The 16,615-nt window shown below is 39.3% G+C and overlaps 2 protein-coding genes across 2 annotated transcripts; both read right to left on the bottom strand.

The window, feature by feature from the left end:
- Positions 1-1,233: 1,233 nt before the first annotated feature.
- Positions 1,234-4,971, bottom strand: LOC113173984 (ZP domain-containing protein-like). Its single transcript, XM_026377597.1, has 6 exons — positions 4,732-4,971; positions 3,117-3,307; positions 2,624-3,030; positions 2,366-2,465; positions 1,822-2,014; positions 1,234-1,735 (listed from the first exon to the last, which is right to left on the bottom strand). Exons 1-6 carry the CDS (start codon positions 4,862-4,864, stop codon positions 1,599-1,601), a joined length of 1,161 nt encoding a protein of 386 aa, XP_026233382.1. The 5' UTR covers positions 4,865-4,971; the 3' UTR covers positions 1,234-1,598.
- LOC113173983 lies at positions 1,234-14,683 on the bottom strand. Its single transcript, XM_026377596.1, has 15 exons — positions 14,627-14,683; positions 13,400-13,605; positions 13,082-13,219; positions 12,743-12,881; positions 11,997-12,654; positions 11,593-11,734; positions 11,349-11,492; positions 11,205-11,267; positions 10,998-11,056; positions 10,359-10,549; positions 9,868-10,268; positions 9,585-9,684; positions 8,189-8,381; positions 7,960-8,102; positions 1,234-1,592 (listed from the first exon to the last, which is right to left on the bottom strand). Exons 1-14 carry the CDS (start codon positions 14,669-14,671, stop codon positions 7,966-7,968), a joined length of 2,616 nt encoding a protein of 871 aa, XP_026233381.1. The 5' UTR covers positions 14,672-14,683; the 3' UTR covers positions 1,234-1,592; positions 7,960-7,965.
- Positions 14,684-16,615: the final 1,932 nt, after the last annotated feature.

The following is a 16,615-nucleotide window of genomic DNA, read 5'->3' on the forward strand; positions in this document are numbered from 1 at the left end:
TAATTGTCCTTTACAATCCAAATTTCAATTCCTACACAATAAATCTGGAAACCTGTACGTTTTAGGGATTATGACACCTGACATTATCTTGGGTCAGATCAAGTTGACTGTTAGTCTTCACATTACAGATGATCATTTATTGAACTGAAAGTATAAAGTTTCTGGCAGATGTCATTGCACGTAATGCATACCATTTTCTCTCTTTCTTTTATTTGATTGACTGCTTTGGCAACGTTAAGTGTTTACTCAATAAGGTTCTCACGGTAATAAAGCGTCTTTTGTTTGTGACTTACGTGATGAGATGAAACGAAACAGAAAATATAGTTTCTTCTCTTACATGTATTTTAAAAGACGTCCACAGCATCACATTTAATCACTGATCCTATAATCACAAAAAAAGACTTCAGACTCCAATGTCTAAAAAACTAAAACAGGAGTTTTTGAACCTTTATTTCAGGACTGTGTGTGAAGCCTCTTATGGCAACAATTACACGCTCAATTTGATTTGAATCCATTTTAATTCAGAACTTCTCCCTTCCTGAGATGTACAGACTCGTCTTCTTCTTCTGATAGTGTGGTCATTTCACTCCGTTTTTTTAGCAACTGGTCTTGTTGTGTTTCAGAATAACACCATGCCGGATGACTTTGTTTGTCTTTGACTGACAAACTATTGTTGGCCGAACCAGGTGAGTTGAGCAGTGAGTCATCATATTACGGAAGATAATTCTCTGAGCAGAAAGTAAAGAAAATATTTGTTTTCACCTTTATTACACCAACATAACTTAACGACTCTTTGGCATTAGAAATAATACTTAGGAAAAACTGACCTGAACCAGATCCTCTCACTACTCATTCAGAGATCTGAGGATTGAATCTGTGAACCAGGAGTTCAGACTCCTTCTGGAGCCACCACTTTGACGGAACATAAGGATTCTATAGGGATTTAAGCTCAGCTAAAACTGGGAGAGTGGGAGGGTACATCATGGTGTGAGGGCCGGTTTGGACATTCACAACGGTGGAGATTGGTTTCCTCACATTCTAATTAACCTTGTTGGAGTGCGCGCCCTGATTCTAGGTTGTGAGCCGGTATTTTAGAGTCAAGAACCTAAAAACTGACAGAGAGCAGGTGAAATCTGGGAGCACCTGGTGTCTGGGTGGAGAATAGTAGGAACTAGGTGAGACTGGGTAACAGCAACGACAGAGGCAGAACTAACAGGTATGGAGCAGAGAACATGACGATTAGAAAGAGTTTTATTAGTCTCAAAAGAAAAGTATTTGACTTTACTAACAAACACTGCTCAAATGAACTTGAATTAAATGTGAGAACATGTTTTTGCACAGAACGAGACTTTGGATTCAACACCAACCTCTTCCACTGAAAGCATGTTACCTATAATGACCAGTTTAAATGATGATGACACATTTATACATACAGTAATAAAAACCATAACCAATCAGCAGCTGCAGTATAGTTGATTATTTGTTGTTGATTTCTAGTTTTATTAGCTGTATCTTAAATGTAGCTGTAGACCTTTCTCAGGATGTTAATCTAATATTCATCCATTTAAATGTGTTTTGGAACTTTACACACTGTTGTCTTAACTTTCAAACACAGGCAAAGACTGGTATTTGACCTTTGACATTTTGGCTCTGTGCATGGCCACTGCACAAATCATGCCAACAGCTGCAAGAAGACATCCAGCGATGAACACCAGGTTGAGATTCAGGCTGGTCACTGGAGAAAAGAGAAGCACAATTTAAATTTAGTGGAACTCAAACTTGGCAGGTGTGCTGTTCTGAAAACACTCCCTGTTGTTTTACCTGTGCTTCTGGTGCTCTCAGCTGATCTCCTTAAGCGCAGAGGACCCTGAGAAACAAAGTGATTTGGACTCTGGATCACAGCCTCTCTCTTTTGGTGGTGACTGCCAGACTCTGTGGATCTGATGCATCTCTGTGAACATCTGGTGTTGGGGCTCCCCTTTTCACATAACAGGACTGAACAGCTGATGTAGACCTGAATGAGGAAGACGTGTGTCAGACGTATAGGAGACTATTAGTGAGAGACAGTTGTATCATCTGTTATATCTTTATATTATCAGAACTACTGAAACCTGCATCTTGTTGTTTGTTCTGTGGTGTTACCAGATACAATAATACTTGTTAATAGACTGATTTCAGAAGGACTTTTACATACGTAGATGTGTTAATACTTTGAGCCAGATCAACTGTTATTCTTATTGAAGTTTAGTCAACAAAGCAAATAAGAATAAAACCACGAATTTGAATTATAATTCAATAAGGTTTGAGATATTTAGAGACATTTAAACTTGCTGCTTAAAGTCTGATTCAATATTCTGTTGCTTACATGGTCATGGAATTTAATGAACTTGAAGGCCTCCATGCTGAACTGGAATTGTTTTTTGTTGGAGCTGGAATAGATTTTAACAGTCTTGTCCACTTTACATCTAGTAAAAGGAGATAATAGTCTGCAAGGTGAAAGACATCAGCATCCCCATGCCCATATACACATTATACAGGCGTTTATGTTAGCACAAGCTAACAATCTTTTACAAGTACATTGTTATTTCTTTTTTTGATACTAGAGGGTGTGTTGATGTCCTACCTATTCTCGATAATGGAGTAGGTTGTATGGAAGTTGGGGTTGTCAAATGGTGCAGCTCTGCAGGACTCCACAAACAGCTCAATCTTGTTGTATGAAGTAATGACCTCTATCTGCATGTACATCCTGCTCCCTATGTCGTATTCCAGAGGGTAGGAACGAGGGTCAATTCTGTTTTGGAAGTTTTCATCTGGGTAGAACTCAAACTGGTAGGTGAATGTGCCGAAGCCTTTCTCCCACACTGTGACGTTCTCCCTGTGTGCTATGAAGCCCAGTTTTGTAATTCCACTTTTAGGATACTGACAGGAGAACTGCACTTCCAATTGGTGTTTCCTGGTGATAACATCTTCTCGATTCACATCTTTGTTCGTGGTGATTGTATTCTTGAAAATGAGGTTTTCACCATTGTCCTGCAGAGTTAAAGGTTATATACTGAACACTCATACTGCTAATAAGAAACAAAAGTGGAACATATGATACTGACAGAAGAGGCTACCTCGATCTCAGTTTTACATAAGTGGAGGGGCACGACAGCGATGACGTGAGTGCTGTTGGAGTGTGTCTTGAGACTGCAGACGATGTTGGTGGGGTCATTGAGCTGGAGATGATCTACTTGGATTCCTGCAATTGAAGACTTTTCAACTGCTACTGTCATATCGGATCCAGTGCAGATCACATTGGTTTTCACTAGAAGAAGAAATAGTATGAATATGCAATAAAATAAATAATAAATTTTCATGTTTTTAAATTCCTAATCCATTTTAAAACATGAAAAAAAAAATAAAATAAAAAAAAATATATATATATATATATATATATTTTTTTTTTTCATGTTTTAAAATAAAAAAAAAAAAATATATATATATATATATCAGATTTCCCAGCACTACCTTTTGATGCATTGTTATAGACAGGAATTTATTTTTAGATTTATAATATAAAGCCCTTTGACTTGAGTTTTTAAATTGAAACAAGTTAATTTTTACACTGTAGAGTTCCCTGGACCCAGACTCATGTTAGATGGACCAACAGACAGTGACAACATGGTCTGTGGTCAGACAGTTCCTTGTTCTATTTCATATAGGCTTTGCCCTCTAAGAGCTGTGACTATTGGGTTTTTCCCCGCACACACGCACAGTTGTGAAGATTTCTTTCATGCACTGGGCTCACTCCCTCAGGTCCGCATACAAAAAGTATAAAGTATATAAACCCCGCGTGACCTGAGCGTTTGGTGCAGTCACTTTGAGAAGAAAAGCAGACGAGTTCTTCTTCGAGTTTGACCAGCGGGGTCTGGCTGTGCCCGGGGTGTAAGACCGCCTTCGTCATGAATGACAAACTTCATGCTTTATGGGAGATCTAAACGTGGTGGGCTAGCCCCCACACCTCAGGACCTCCCAAAAATAATCAAGAGAGCTGCTGACAGTAAATGTATTCCTCTACGTCCTTGTTCAGAAGAAGACAGGCAGAATGTGTCTCTCTTCGACAAATGCATTTCACTTGCTCACCATAGAGCACGTGTTAGAGCGTGTTTGTCCCAGCGACTGGTTCACTCCAATCGATGTGTACCCATCAACCCAAAGCACAGGAAATTTATGCAGTTCTGGTTCCAAGGGGTTCAGTTTCAGTATAATCGTTGGCCTTTCGGTTTTTCTCTGGCCCCACAAACATTCTCCAAATGTGTGGAATCGTCCCTGGAGCCAATACGCAGGAGGAAATTCCGAGTTTTATTTTGTCTTGATGACCTGATTCTGATGTCTTCCTCCAGTGAAACTGCAACTCTAAATGTTTTTGTACTTAGAAAATACAATTTAGCTGCTCAGTGAAAACAAATCACAGGTTTTTGTTTGTATAGATTTTCTGAAATGGTCCCAACATTTTAGTCAGTGTTTATTTGTTTTAATTTAGTCTTTTTCTTTAATTACACCTTTCATTAGTTTAGTCTGTAGAAACTAATTAAAGCTGTGAAATTAATGTGGTGGAGTAAAAATACAATATTTCCATCTGAATTGTAATAGAGTAAAAGTAACAGTACTTGAGTAAATGCACTTTTTTACTCACCACCTCTGGACAAATAGCTCACTCTATATATCTGAGATTCTACTCACACACACCTTGCTGCTGTCTGATGGATGATGATGGGTGAAAAAGTGAAAAAAGTCCAAAAATCTGAAAAATTGTTTTGAGAGTGTTGAAGTGTTGAACAGTTTGGAGGGAAGTGATGCTGATTTGTTGAAATCCCATCATTAAATTCTTTCTTTTCCAGGATGTTTGACTGAAGCCCCAGTGCCTGGTCAGGCTGCAGTGTGGTAGCGTTTGGCAGTTCAGTGATTATTGTTGTGTCAGAGTGTCTCTAGGCAGTGGAAGGATGTACTCTGATTAGCAAGAACATGGGCTTTTTATACCTTCTTTTACTGGACAATCTGGGTTAGATAATGCTTAATCATCACATTAGATTTCAGGAAGCAGCACAGTGTTACAGCCATGAAGATTGTGAATGATATTTTAATGTTGGACAAGAAGTGTAGCTGTTCAACTCCATTTATTGATTTTATTTTTACAGCATTTGACACAGTGGTCATGTAATACCAACATGTAGGCTGCTTAATATATACAGCTAGAAAACAACAATTAACATAAAAAAAGTGAACACTTAAGCAAAAGAGTATTGACACCATGTCAGTCAAACTTAAAGGAAGCTGAAGTAATTGTCAATCAATTTTACCTGCTTGGGTGCAAATACAGTTACAAATATTCGCATTCTGCGAGGTTTAAGAATAAATAAAATGTTATTTTGCTCTCAGTTTCCAGTAACTTTTGTCTCTGATGAAACTATAAATGCAAATCAGTCCATAGAAACCCAATGTGTACATTTGATTATGTCAGATATTTAGTCGGTCAGGGCTGAAACACCTGTGCTGATGTTTAAAATCAACATTTATTCTGTAAAAGAATCGACCTTCATAGTGAAAAATCATGATCTGAAACGCATGAAATCAAATCCAATTTCAGAGTAAATAAAAGCAGAAACGTTTCTATAAAACATCCTGTTATTGATCCAACTCCTGAACTAGTCAGATCTTAAGTCAGACATTCAAACATTTCCCATCAAGTCGTGAGGTTTTGCAGTCAGAGCAACTGCAGTGCAACTGCATGACGTCAGAGCAAGTTGTGATCAAGTTGGACAGAAAACTAACCGGCTGCACTGTCCAGCAATCACTAGTAATCCGTGCATTTGTTATTTCTAAGGTGGACTATTGAAATTCAATAATAATAGTTTGTCCCAATGACTCCTTAAAAGCCTCCAGTTCATCCAAAATGGCTGCAGCCATTTAAAACACTTCTCCTCACAGATAAAGCACTTAATAGTCAAGCTCCATCTTATCTTAAATACCTCATTGTTCCATATTTAGATTATATACTCTAGATATAAAGTCCTTTTCTGTTGTATTCATACTCAAAGTGTGTTCACACTGCTTCTCATTCACCCGTTGAATGAGAAAAAAAAAAAAAATGAAAATGACAAATATCTTTCCTTTTACCATCCGTTTAAAACTTGTAAAGAAACTAAAATCCAACCTCAAGTTCTACTTTGGAGACAAGTCTTATTTTTCTGCAGAAGCCAGGAAAATGCTGGTTGCTACAACTTTCTTACCACTTCTTGATTGTGATAACTTTTAGATCACGAACTGTGGTTTCTAATATACAGACAGACAGTTATTTATACCAACTGAATCCCATGCACAGCAGAGCATAGATGAAACTGAAAAAAAATATTGTATTTCACTTCATTCTTGGTGCAAACACAATTTGTCGAAGAGCTCAATCTGTGAAATATACGGGAACAGTAATATTGAGACACAACAAAGCAATCACAAGAAAAGTAGGACAGAAAGAAGCCCTCCTGAAAAAACAAACAAACCAGAACCAGCACAGAAGAAAAGAAATCCAAAGAACTACAATGCACCCGTTGTACAACAAATGAAGAACCAGTTCTAGTGAATGATAACGTCACATATGTTTCAAACACCTGGAATAACACCAGCAAGGAAGATGCCAGACCACAGGATGCAGAAAAGAAGCAAGAGAGGATCGAAGTTAGACAGAAAGTTGAATGAAACTATTGACAATAATTCATTTCTCTTTTATTCTTTGAAACAACTTAAATGTGGATCAATTTTTGACTATGCACATACATGTGTGTCACTCTGTAATAAGGAAGTAAAACCTGATGGAAATTACCAGAAAGGCTGAGTGGACATAAATGAAGAAAGGGAAGTATTTGAATTAGAAACAGAATAAACAGGCATGATTAATAAACATTGCTTTCACTGAGAAAACAGAGATGACTGAAGAAAAAGGGAAGTACTGGAATTAAAAAAGGGTGAAAAAAACACAATCATTAAACATAGCTTTATGACCATTACCAGTAAACGCTATTATCACAAAGACGTTTGCTGCATGAGTTGATCAGGCCAACGGTGATGTGCAGCAGCAGAGTAAAAATGTTAAAGAACAACTGAAAAGCACAAAATAAATCGATAACATTATAGTAAAAATAAAATTATTAGGGAGGTGAGATAGCAGAGTTTGTGAGTTCATGACAATCCAGGTCACTTCAGTTTGCTTAAAGTGATGGAGGTCTAGTTTCAGTTGAAACTGTCCAGTTACACTAAATAAGGACAGAAGACCTTCACTCCATTGTAGAGATATTGTCTTTCTCCTGGGATCAGACCTATGTTTTGTAGCACTAGTAGCTAATAGCTAAAAGCAAAAAACAATGCAATATCTATGGGAACGTGTGCCTCCCAAGTCACCAAAAGTCCTCTCACAAATAGATTAGAAAGGTCCTGTGAGTTCACCACAGAAAAGCAAACATGCAGGGAGAAGAGGAGGGGGAGAAAAAGATGCTGCTGCTCCTCCAGTGTTACTGGTACAGATTACTGGGTCTTAACTAGCAAAATAAAAATGCAACCTTTGCACTGTTTGGATGGGGAATAGCAGGAACTAGGTGAGATGGGGTACAGGCAACGACAGAGGCAGAACTAACAGGTATGGAGCAGAGAAGATGACGATTATAAAGAGTTTTATTAGTCTCAAAAGAAAAATACAAACACAGCTCAAATGAACTTGAATCAAATTTGAGAACATGTTTTTGCACAGAATGAGACTTTGGATTTAACACCAACCTCTTCCACTGAATCAAGTGAACCATTATCTATAATGACCAGTTTAAATGACGATGACACATTTAGCAGCTGCAGTATAGTTGATTATTTGTTGTTGATTTCTAGTTTTATTTGCTGTATTTTAACAAATGTTAAAAGCTGTAGACACGCAATGTTGTCTTAACTTTCAAACACAGGCAAAGACTGGTATTTGACCTTTGACATTTTGGCTCTGTGCATGGCCACTGCACAAATCATGCCAACAGCTGCAAGAAAACATCCAGCGATGAACACCAGGTTGAGATTCAGGCTGGTCACTGGAGAAAAGAGAAGCACAATTTAAATTTAGTGGAACTCAAACTTGGCAGGTGTGCTGTTCTGAAAACACTCCCTGTTGTTTTACCTGTGCTTCTGGTGCTCTCAGCTGATCTCCTTAAGCGCAGAGGACCCTGAGAAACAAAGTGATTTGCACTCTGCATCACAGCCTCTCTCTTTTGGTGGTGAATGCCAGACTCTGTGGATCTGATGCATCCCTGTGAGCATCTGGTGTTGGGGCTTTCTGCTTCACACATCAGGACTGAACAGCTGATGTAGACCTGAATGTAAGAAGACATCCTGCATCAAATAAACTGCAGCCAGGAGCAGCATAATACACGGTTCGTCCAAAAAACAAAAAGCCACACATGTTCCTTAATAACCTGGTCATTCAGTATATTCAGGTAGTCAGCTAACCTCATTCTTTGGACACATAACGTTGCTGAACCTAAACCTGACCAACTGCAGCAACACCAGATCATAGCACTGCCCCCATAGACCTGTACAGTAGACACTAGACATGATGGGTGCATCACTTCACCTTCTCTCTTCTTACCCTGATGCTCCATCACTCTGGAACAGGGTCAATCTGGACTCATCAGACCACATGACCTTCATCCAATGCTCTAGAGTCCAATCTTTAGCAAATTGAAGCCTTTTGTTCCGATTAGTCTCACTGACAAGTGGTTTTTCTTAAGGCTACACAACGGTTTAGTCCTAATCCCTTGAATTCCCTTCACATTATGTGTGTGGAAATGCTCTTACTTTCACATAGCCGTGAGTTGTACTGTTTATTTTTCTATAATTGATTTAATTAATTATAATTAATTTGCCGATTACAATCATTGAAGATTTTTGTCGACAACATTTCTTTCTTGAAGATGATGGTTCTCCACTATTCTTCGAGGTTTTAATAATGTGTCGGACAGTTCTTAACCATGTTTTGGAAGTTTTATCAGTCTCCTTAGCTATTTTCTTTGCTTTCTTTGCTAACATCTTTTCCACAACCACAGGACTTGTCTTTCGACAAGGTTGTTAGATAACTAATCATCCATGCAGTAATTATTTAATGGAAGGCTCTTACCTATACTATTTGCTTAGTTAAATCCAGGGGTTAACTTTTTATTGTGGACAGGCAGTGAATCTAGAAACTGAAGTAAATAGCTCAGATGGCTCTAATGGGCCAAACGGAACCAAATGTTTTATATTCTTCATTTAATCCACAGAAAACATGATTCAAGGATTTTCTAGGTAGAATTTGTCACATTTTAGCAGAGCCAGGTCTATTGTTCTCCCCACTTAGTGGCCTCCATGCTAAGCTGATCTAATATGTAAAAAACAATACTATATCCATCTAACTTTTGGCAAAAGAGCAAATAAAAGTAAAACCACAATTTGAAATTGTCATTCAATGTAGTTTGTGATATCTGGAAAAAATCTATAGTGACCTGCTCAAAAGTCTAATTCCATAATCTTTCTTTAACCTGGTCGTGGAGTCCGATGAATTTGAAGGCCTCCATGCTGAACTGGAATCGTTGTTCATGGGCGGAGGAATGGATTATAACGGTCTGGTCCATTTCACACCTAGTCAAAGCCAAATAATAATATTAATAATAAATCATAACATGTTCATGCATAGGTTACCTTTTAAGGTGAGTGTAATGGAGCCTGTCTCTGGGTGGGAGATGGCTCACAGGGTTGATACTACATACGGATCAGCGTTCACAGATAGGATTTTTTTTAAATAGAGGGAACTCTTGTGCCTACCCATTTTCAATGATGGAGTAGGTTGGGTGGTAGTTGGGGTTGTCATAAGGTGAAGCTCTGCAGGACTCCACAAACAGCTCAGTGTTCCTGACTGAGGAGGTGGCTTCTAGCTGCATGTAAATCCTGCTCCCTAAGTCGTACTCCAGAGGGTAGGAATTAGGGTCAATCATGGTTTGGAAGTTTTCATCTGGGTAGAACTCAAACTGGTAGGTGAATGTGCCGAAGCCTTTCTCCCACACTGTGACGTTCTTCCTGTGTGCTGTGAAGTCCAGTGTTGTAATTCCTCTTTTAGGGTACTGGCAGTAGAACTGCAGTTCCATTAAGTTTCCCCTGCTGATCAGATCGTGACCTTCATTGACTGTGGTGAGTTCATTCTTGAAAATGAGGTTTTCATCATCTTCCTGCAGAGTTTAACGTTATACATTGAGCCTGCATTCTGCTAATGAGAACAAAAATAGAGCATAAGAAACTGACAGAAGAGGCCATTTTACCTCAATCTGAGTGCCACAAGCATTGAGGGGGATGACGGCAATGATGTGAGTGCTGTTGGAGTGAGTCTGGAGACTGCAGGCGGTGTTGGAGGGGTCACTGAGCTGCAGATAATTCTCTTGGCGTCCAGCTAATGAAGATTTCTCAACCTCTACTGTCATTGTGGACCCAGTGCAGATCACATTGGTTTTAACTAGAACAAGAAATAGTACAAATATGCATAAAATGTATTTTCTTTTTTCTTTTTGTTTCTATTTTATCAAATTTTATAACATAAAAAAGGTACAGCTGTATCAAGATGAAAAACAAAAAACAAATAAACATGGGCATTATGAAGTACTCCCCCAAGACTGAACAGCTCCACCTTTGGTAACGATAACTTGATAGTACTACTTATCTTGCGGGGACTAAAATGTCTTTTAAACTGTGTCTCAGGATTCCTTTTGGATAGGTTTGGTTCTATTTCCACACAACACTTCTGTTTTTCAGCTTCAGCACAGACCTGCAGTGTACTAGAGGTATGACCAATACTTACTGCACACAGGTGAAAAACAGTCTGTACTGTAAATGGTTTAATTTTATACCATCACAATTATACTTGTACTATCAAATCAAGATGATGACGTTGCCCTCGCGCTCACCTTGCTCCCCTCTGATGTCCACTAGAACACATCTCATCTCAGACTGATAGATTCCAGACCTGAAAAGATCAACACTAATTTGAGTTGAATTTCTCACTTCAGATTTTGGACGACCAGTATTAGCAACTTTGAACAACATGAGTAGTGGTCTTTATCTTGTTGGTTAGTTGTATTTTTCAAAATTCAAAAACAGAAAAAGTAACTCACCCTGAAGGTGGAGTACCGTGGTAATGGTATGTTGGTGTGGTGTGAACACTGGTTACAGCTGACCTGCAAAATATGTATTAAATTAAATCAATGGTTTCACACACACACTGTTTATGTCACTGAAGACAAGACCTTAAAGCCGACCCTGTTACTGATTCCACAGCAAAGCAAATTGGGAAATGATCTCCCAGGTCATCGGCGACAGGCGTCCACCTAATGGCAAACTCATCACGTGTGGTTCTGTGTTTGCTGATATTCAGTGGACCACTGAAGATGAGATCATGTAATCTGTTTGAAAAAAACACAAGAAAAAGAGACATGTTCTCATTATTACTGGAGTGTTTTGCTGTCATGAATGTCTCACTGATCACAGTGTCTTTCTTCTTACATTGTGTATGTAGCTTGTGCTTTGACTCTGATCTCCACCTCTTTGTTGACTTCTGCAGGGATTCGTGCTCCATTTTCAGGTGTTGGGTGCACAAACTTTGGAATGTAGTCTCCCTCCTCACAAGAGGCAACAGGGGGGTCCACTGTGGTTAGAAACATCCAAGATGTAATCACTTCTGAGAAAACCTCTGCCCTGCAACTGTCAGTTGATCTAAATTCAATAGCTTCTTCACTCTGGTCATCTATGCATCTACTGATTTCAAAGTCAGTGTCTTTACTACATAACTACATTCATGTGTAACACCACATATTAAGGTTTTAAGCCACTGTTCATTGCAGTGAACAGTGTGATTTAAAATCCACTTGCTCCTTGTAGCCACACTAGACATGTAAAACCTGACTTACCCAGTAAAGAGAATTGCAAAGGTAGTTTACTCAGGGGAGAAGCAGTGGAGTACAGCTGCCTCCTGTCTGTCGTGTATGGTTGGGTGGTTGTAGTAGCTGCGGCAGTGATTTGTTCTGCAGTTGTAGTTGAACCATACCACCCATACCACCATGACCACCAGGGGTCTGGGGTCATAGGTGCTGCAGTGGTTGCACTATACCACCACTGCTGCCATGGGGTTGTGGTTGTCTGTGGTTCTGCCGTTGTAGTTGCACCATACCACCATGACCACCAGGGGTCAGGGGTCATAGGTGCTGCAGTGGTCGTACTATACCACCACTGCTGCCATGGGGTTGTGGTTGTCTGTGGTTCTGCTGTTGTAGTTGAACCATACCACCATGACCACCATGAGTCTGTGGTTGTGGTCGGTTGCCACGGTGACCAGCTTGATGTTCTCGACACAATAGTGGTTTGCAAAGTAGAAGGTGTAGCGGTTGTCTGATAAGAGGAGGTGATTGCTTCTCTTTTTCTCCTTGAAGTCATTGGAGCCCTGAAGAATCGGGATCCATCCATGTAGTTCAGAGTGATGTGTCCCTGAGGGAAATCCTCCACCACCAACTCAAACCCATAAACACTGGGGTCGGCGTTGGTGTAGTGGTAGTGTAATGTGCAAGAATCCTATTGGTGTCAACATTTGATAGTTAAGTGAAGCCAAGAATTAATTCATTCAGGTACAGTGCATCAGGACTTTTAGTTCTCTACTAACCTGATCTAGTTGGAATCCTGAAGGTTGGCTGCATGTGCTGCACTCTACGTCGATGATATTTCCATATCTGCATCGAACTTTGTCACCGTCAGGATCATAGGACATCAGTTTGTATGTCCGTGGGCAGTTCTGAGGAACTCTTAAATAAACATATTAACACAGTAATAAGTGAGTAACGCTGTTTAAACAGGCTCGTCTGGATAGCTAGACATAAAAATCTGCTTTTCCTGTAAAGCAGGAACTTGCTGGTTGTGATAATATGTTACATATAGATTCATAGTGACAAACGAAGCAGTGCTGTAGTCAGTTAGAGGTTTTATGCTGACAGTGGAGACTTACCGTAGGAAGGGTAGAGTGGCCGTGTGAGGGGCTTTATTTGGTTGTCTGGTGTCAGATCTTGTTCCCAAATCCACACGAGTCAGCAGTCTCCAGTCAGAAAGCCAGTTTCGTGTTGATGTCCAGCAACAGCTAGCTTCTCTGGTATGTATGGAAACAACACTGTTGACATGCTGTGTCCAATAACTTTGATGTTAAGAACAACTGGAGCATACACAACTTTTTGGAACTCGAGGATCTGAGTCAGAGTGGGTGAATAACTTCAACTAAGGAAGAACTGATCAGCAGCATTAATATTTGTGTTATTTTAAAAATGCCCACCTCAGTTGAAAAGGTTGGTCACTGGGGATGTTACGTGTACTGACGGTCTCACTTTCACACCATTCACTGTTGGATTGTGGTGCATTCATGCTCCTGTCGATTACACCTCTTTGACTTGTGATGCTGTAGCCACAGTTGCCGTCGTAACAATACCAGTAGTGGGAGTTATAACACCCATCGAAGGTTGCCCTGTTGCGAATGTTCACCTGTGGTAAAAGATCCATCGAGCCATTGTTAGAGGTCCCTGCTACTTAAACTAAGAAACGTTGTGCAGTGGATTTGTGTACATTTTGTAGACAACAAAAAATTATAATTCCTAAATCTATGTAAAGAATATAATGTAGTTTATTTACCTGCTGTATTTCTCTCGTAGGTGCTTATTAGCGATTCCATAGCTAGTGCGAATTTTAGACTAATTTTGCCTCTATTATCAGAGGTAGTAAGTACATTTACTGAAATAGTTTAAGTTTAGTTTTGAGGTACTTGTACTTTTCTGGACTATTTCTATTTTATGTTACTGTAACATAAGTTAATACTTACTTTGTGCAGGAGTACATTCTCATTAGATTCTGTCAGATTCTTTATAATTAATTCATTAACCTCCCGTCACTATATTAGGTGAATCACCCCCACTCTTACTGACTGCTCTTCTTGTTCCACGGTCTGTAGGTAACAACACATTTTACAACAATTTTCACCTTTGAAAATTACAATAAATCTGGACTAAACTTATTTTTAGTGGAGTACTTTTACCATTATACTGAAAGTACAATGTGAAGCATGTACAGTAGTACTTCTACTTGAGTAGAAAGTTAAAGGGTACCGCCTATTGTTTTTGCAAAGCTCTATTACAATAAGAGGTAGTGAGAGCTAAATTAGCACTAGTTAATAACAATATACCCACTTGTAGGGAAAATACAGCAGATGATGTATGAAGTTTTCCTGCAAGAAGGATGTTTTGATGCATTTTGATGAAAAAAAACTTCAACAATAAAGTGACTTAAGTCAGTCAGAGATTGGCAGAGAGAAAAAGCTGTGCAGACTAAATTACTGTGTTTAGTCGTTAAATTCCATATTAAGTAATCAAGACATTCTTTTGTTCTGTTCCTTCTACAGATTTTGATAAATATGTCAATATAATAATATGTAATTATAAATACTAATATGTCAACATGTCTTGAATGATGACAAACACTAAACCTAAACATTAAAAGCTACATCTCTCACTTTAAATGTGCCGTCAGGGTTTCTTCCTTTGTAGGTAAATTTCATGCTTCCTCCGAGGTAATGTGATGCAGAGGCTGTTGAGACCAGGAGCAGCTGGAACAGGAGCACCAGTGCAGAAGCCATGATGCCCTGAACTTAACTCTATCACAGAGCAGCTCACAACCATCTGCAGCATCTTTAAATAGGCTGTGGGGAGCGGCTGCTGATGGTTCAGTCATGTTTGAGTCCACGCAGAACAACAATAGGCCAACTGCTAAACTGGTTTCAATAAAAAAAAAAAATAGATGGGATTACAAATATTTGACCCTCTGTAATAGCACCTGACAATAGTGAAACATAAAGTGGAAACAAAGAAGAGCAGAGAGACTTTCTGTTCTCAGTGATTGGATTACATGACATTCTTTTCTGTGGTATAGCACGTTATACACTATTCCCACGTATTCTGAAGACAATTTTAAAATGATGTGAGTTTGTAACTAATATTGGAAACATGGTCTGTGTATTTACAGCATCTTACAGACACAATTACAGTATTTTTGTCTGTATTATTTATTGTGCTCCCTGCAAAATCTTGCAGCACTCGTCAGTGTTTTCATTAGGCTCGTAAACTGTATATGTATTTACACTACTGACTTGGATTTGCTGTATAACTTCTTAATTAATTTCTTAATGACTTTGTGTTTATGGTTGCTGTATATATACTTACCTACATATTTATGTCTATATTTATCTCTGTTCCTATTCTGTTTTATCCTGTTTTCATCTATCTGTAATCTGCTGTAACCTCAGAAACTGACAGACAACTGAAGTTCAGTCCAAGACAAAACAAAACAGGTTCATTCAAGTTGACCAATGACCTCAAAGTGTCTCCTAATGGTAAATGAAGAGTTTCAAGTGACAAAACTATTCTTTCAGTCAGTCTAATCTACAAGGAAGTAGGTACACTCACGCCATTTAATCCAATGATTAAGTGTTCTTTCACATGAGAAACCTGAACATGTGTGATTGTCTCGATATAACAAAGGTGAGACCAGGTAAAGGGTCACTTCACCTGAACCTAAATCTAACTTCACCTGATCTAAAGCTGCTTTTCAACTTAGCACCTGATAGATTCTTAGACTGTTTTTTATGGCTGGTTCTGCTTTGCTACATATTCCACACAGGATTGTTAAATCTTCTAAATGAGCCTAAATGATATAACATGAAGCTAAATAAACTCATATAAAACCCGGATGCTGAGCCAATGTGCTGACCATTGCAGATTTTCAGTTATTTTCAGCAGGTCCTCTTAGAGCTGAGCGAAGTGATTAATCAGGGAGAAATCTGAGTTAGTTCTCGTTTTATTAAAAGTTTTTTCTGTCATGATTCCAGCCTCGTTGCTGACTGTATTTCCCCCATGCTCTTATTTTGATAACTTCCTGTTTCCTCCTCCCAGTCTGATTGCCTACACTCACCTAATTGACTACACCTGGTCTCCCCCACTCTATAAATACCAGCCTGCTCACCTGTCTCCCCTGATAGTCTGTTCTCTACACCTGGACACTATCCAGCGTTTCTCTTGGACTGACTTGTTTTGGATTTTTTGGACTCTGTCTGCTCTGGACCCTGTGTCTTGCCTGAACACCTGGTGCTGTGAGTTCTGTTTATTCCCTGTCATTCCCCCTGCTCACAGTACCAGACCTGTACCTGGACCTGCCTGATTCCCTTTCCCGGACCTGTACCCCTTCTACCCCGTCTACCCTGGATTCCCCCTCACTGGACCAGCCTGACCTGACCCTGCTTCCCGTCTACCCCTTTGGTTCATTGAGTGTTTCCCCTCTGATCTGTTTTCTCCCTCGTTGTTCTCTTCCCTGCTCAGACTGTTTGGACCTCCTAGTGTTTTCGACCTGGATTGTCTGTTCTGTTGTGGATTTTGCCTGCCGGATTTATCTCTAAACTGCCTAACTGTGTATGATCTGGATTCCCCTTGACCTCCGAGTTTAGCCTTTG

Source organism: Anabas testudineus, chromosome 3, assembly GCF_900324465.2.
Source record: "Anabas testudineus chromosome 3, fAnaTes1.2, whole genome shotgun sequence".
NCBI lineage: Eukaryota > Metazoa > Chordata > Actinopteri > Anabantiformes > Anabantidae > Anabas > Anabas testudineus.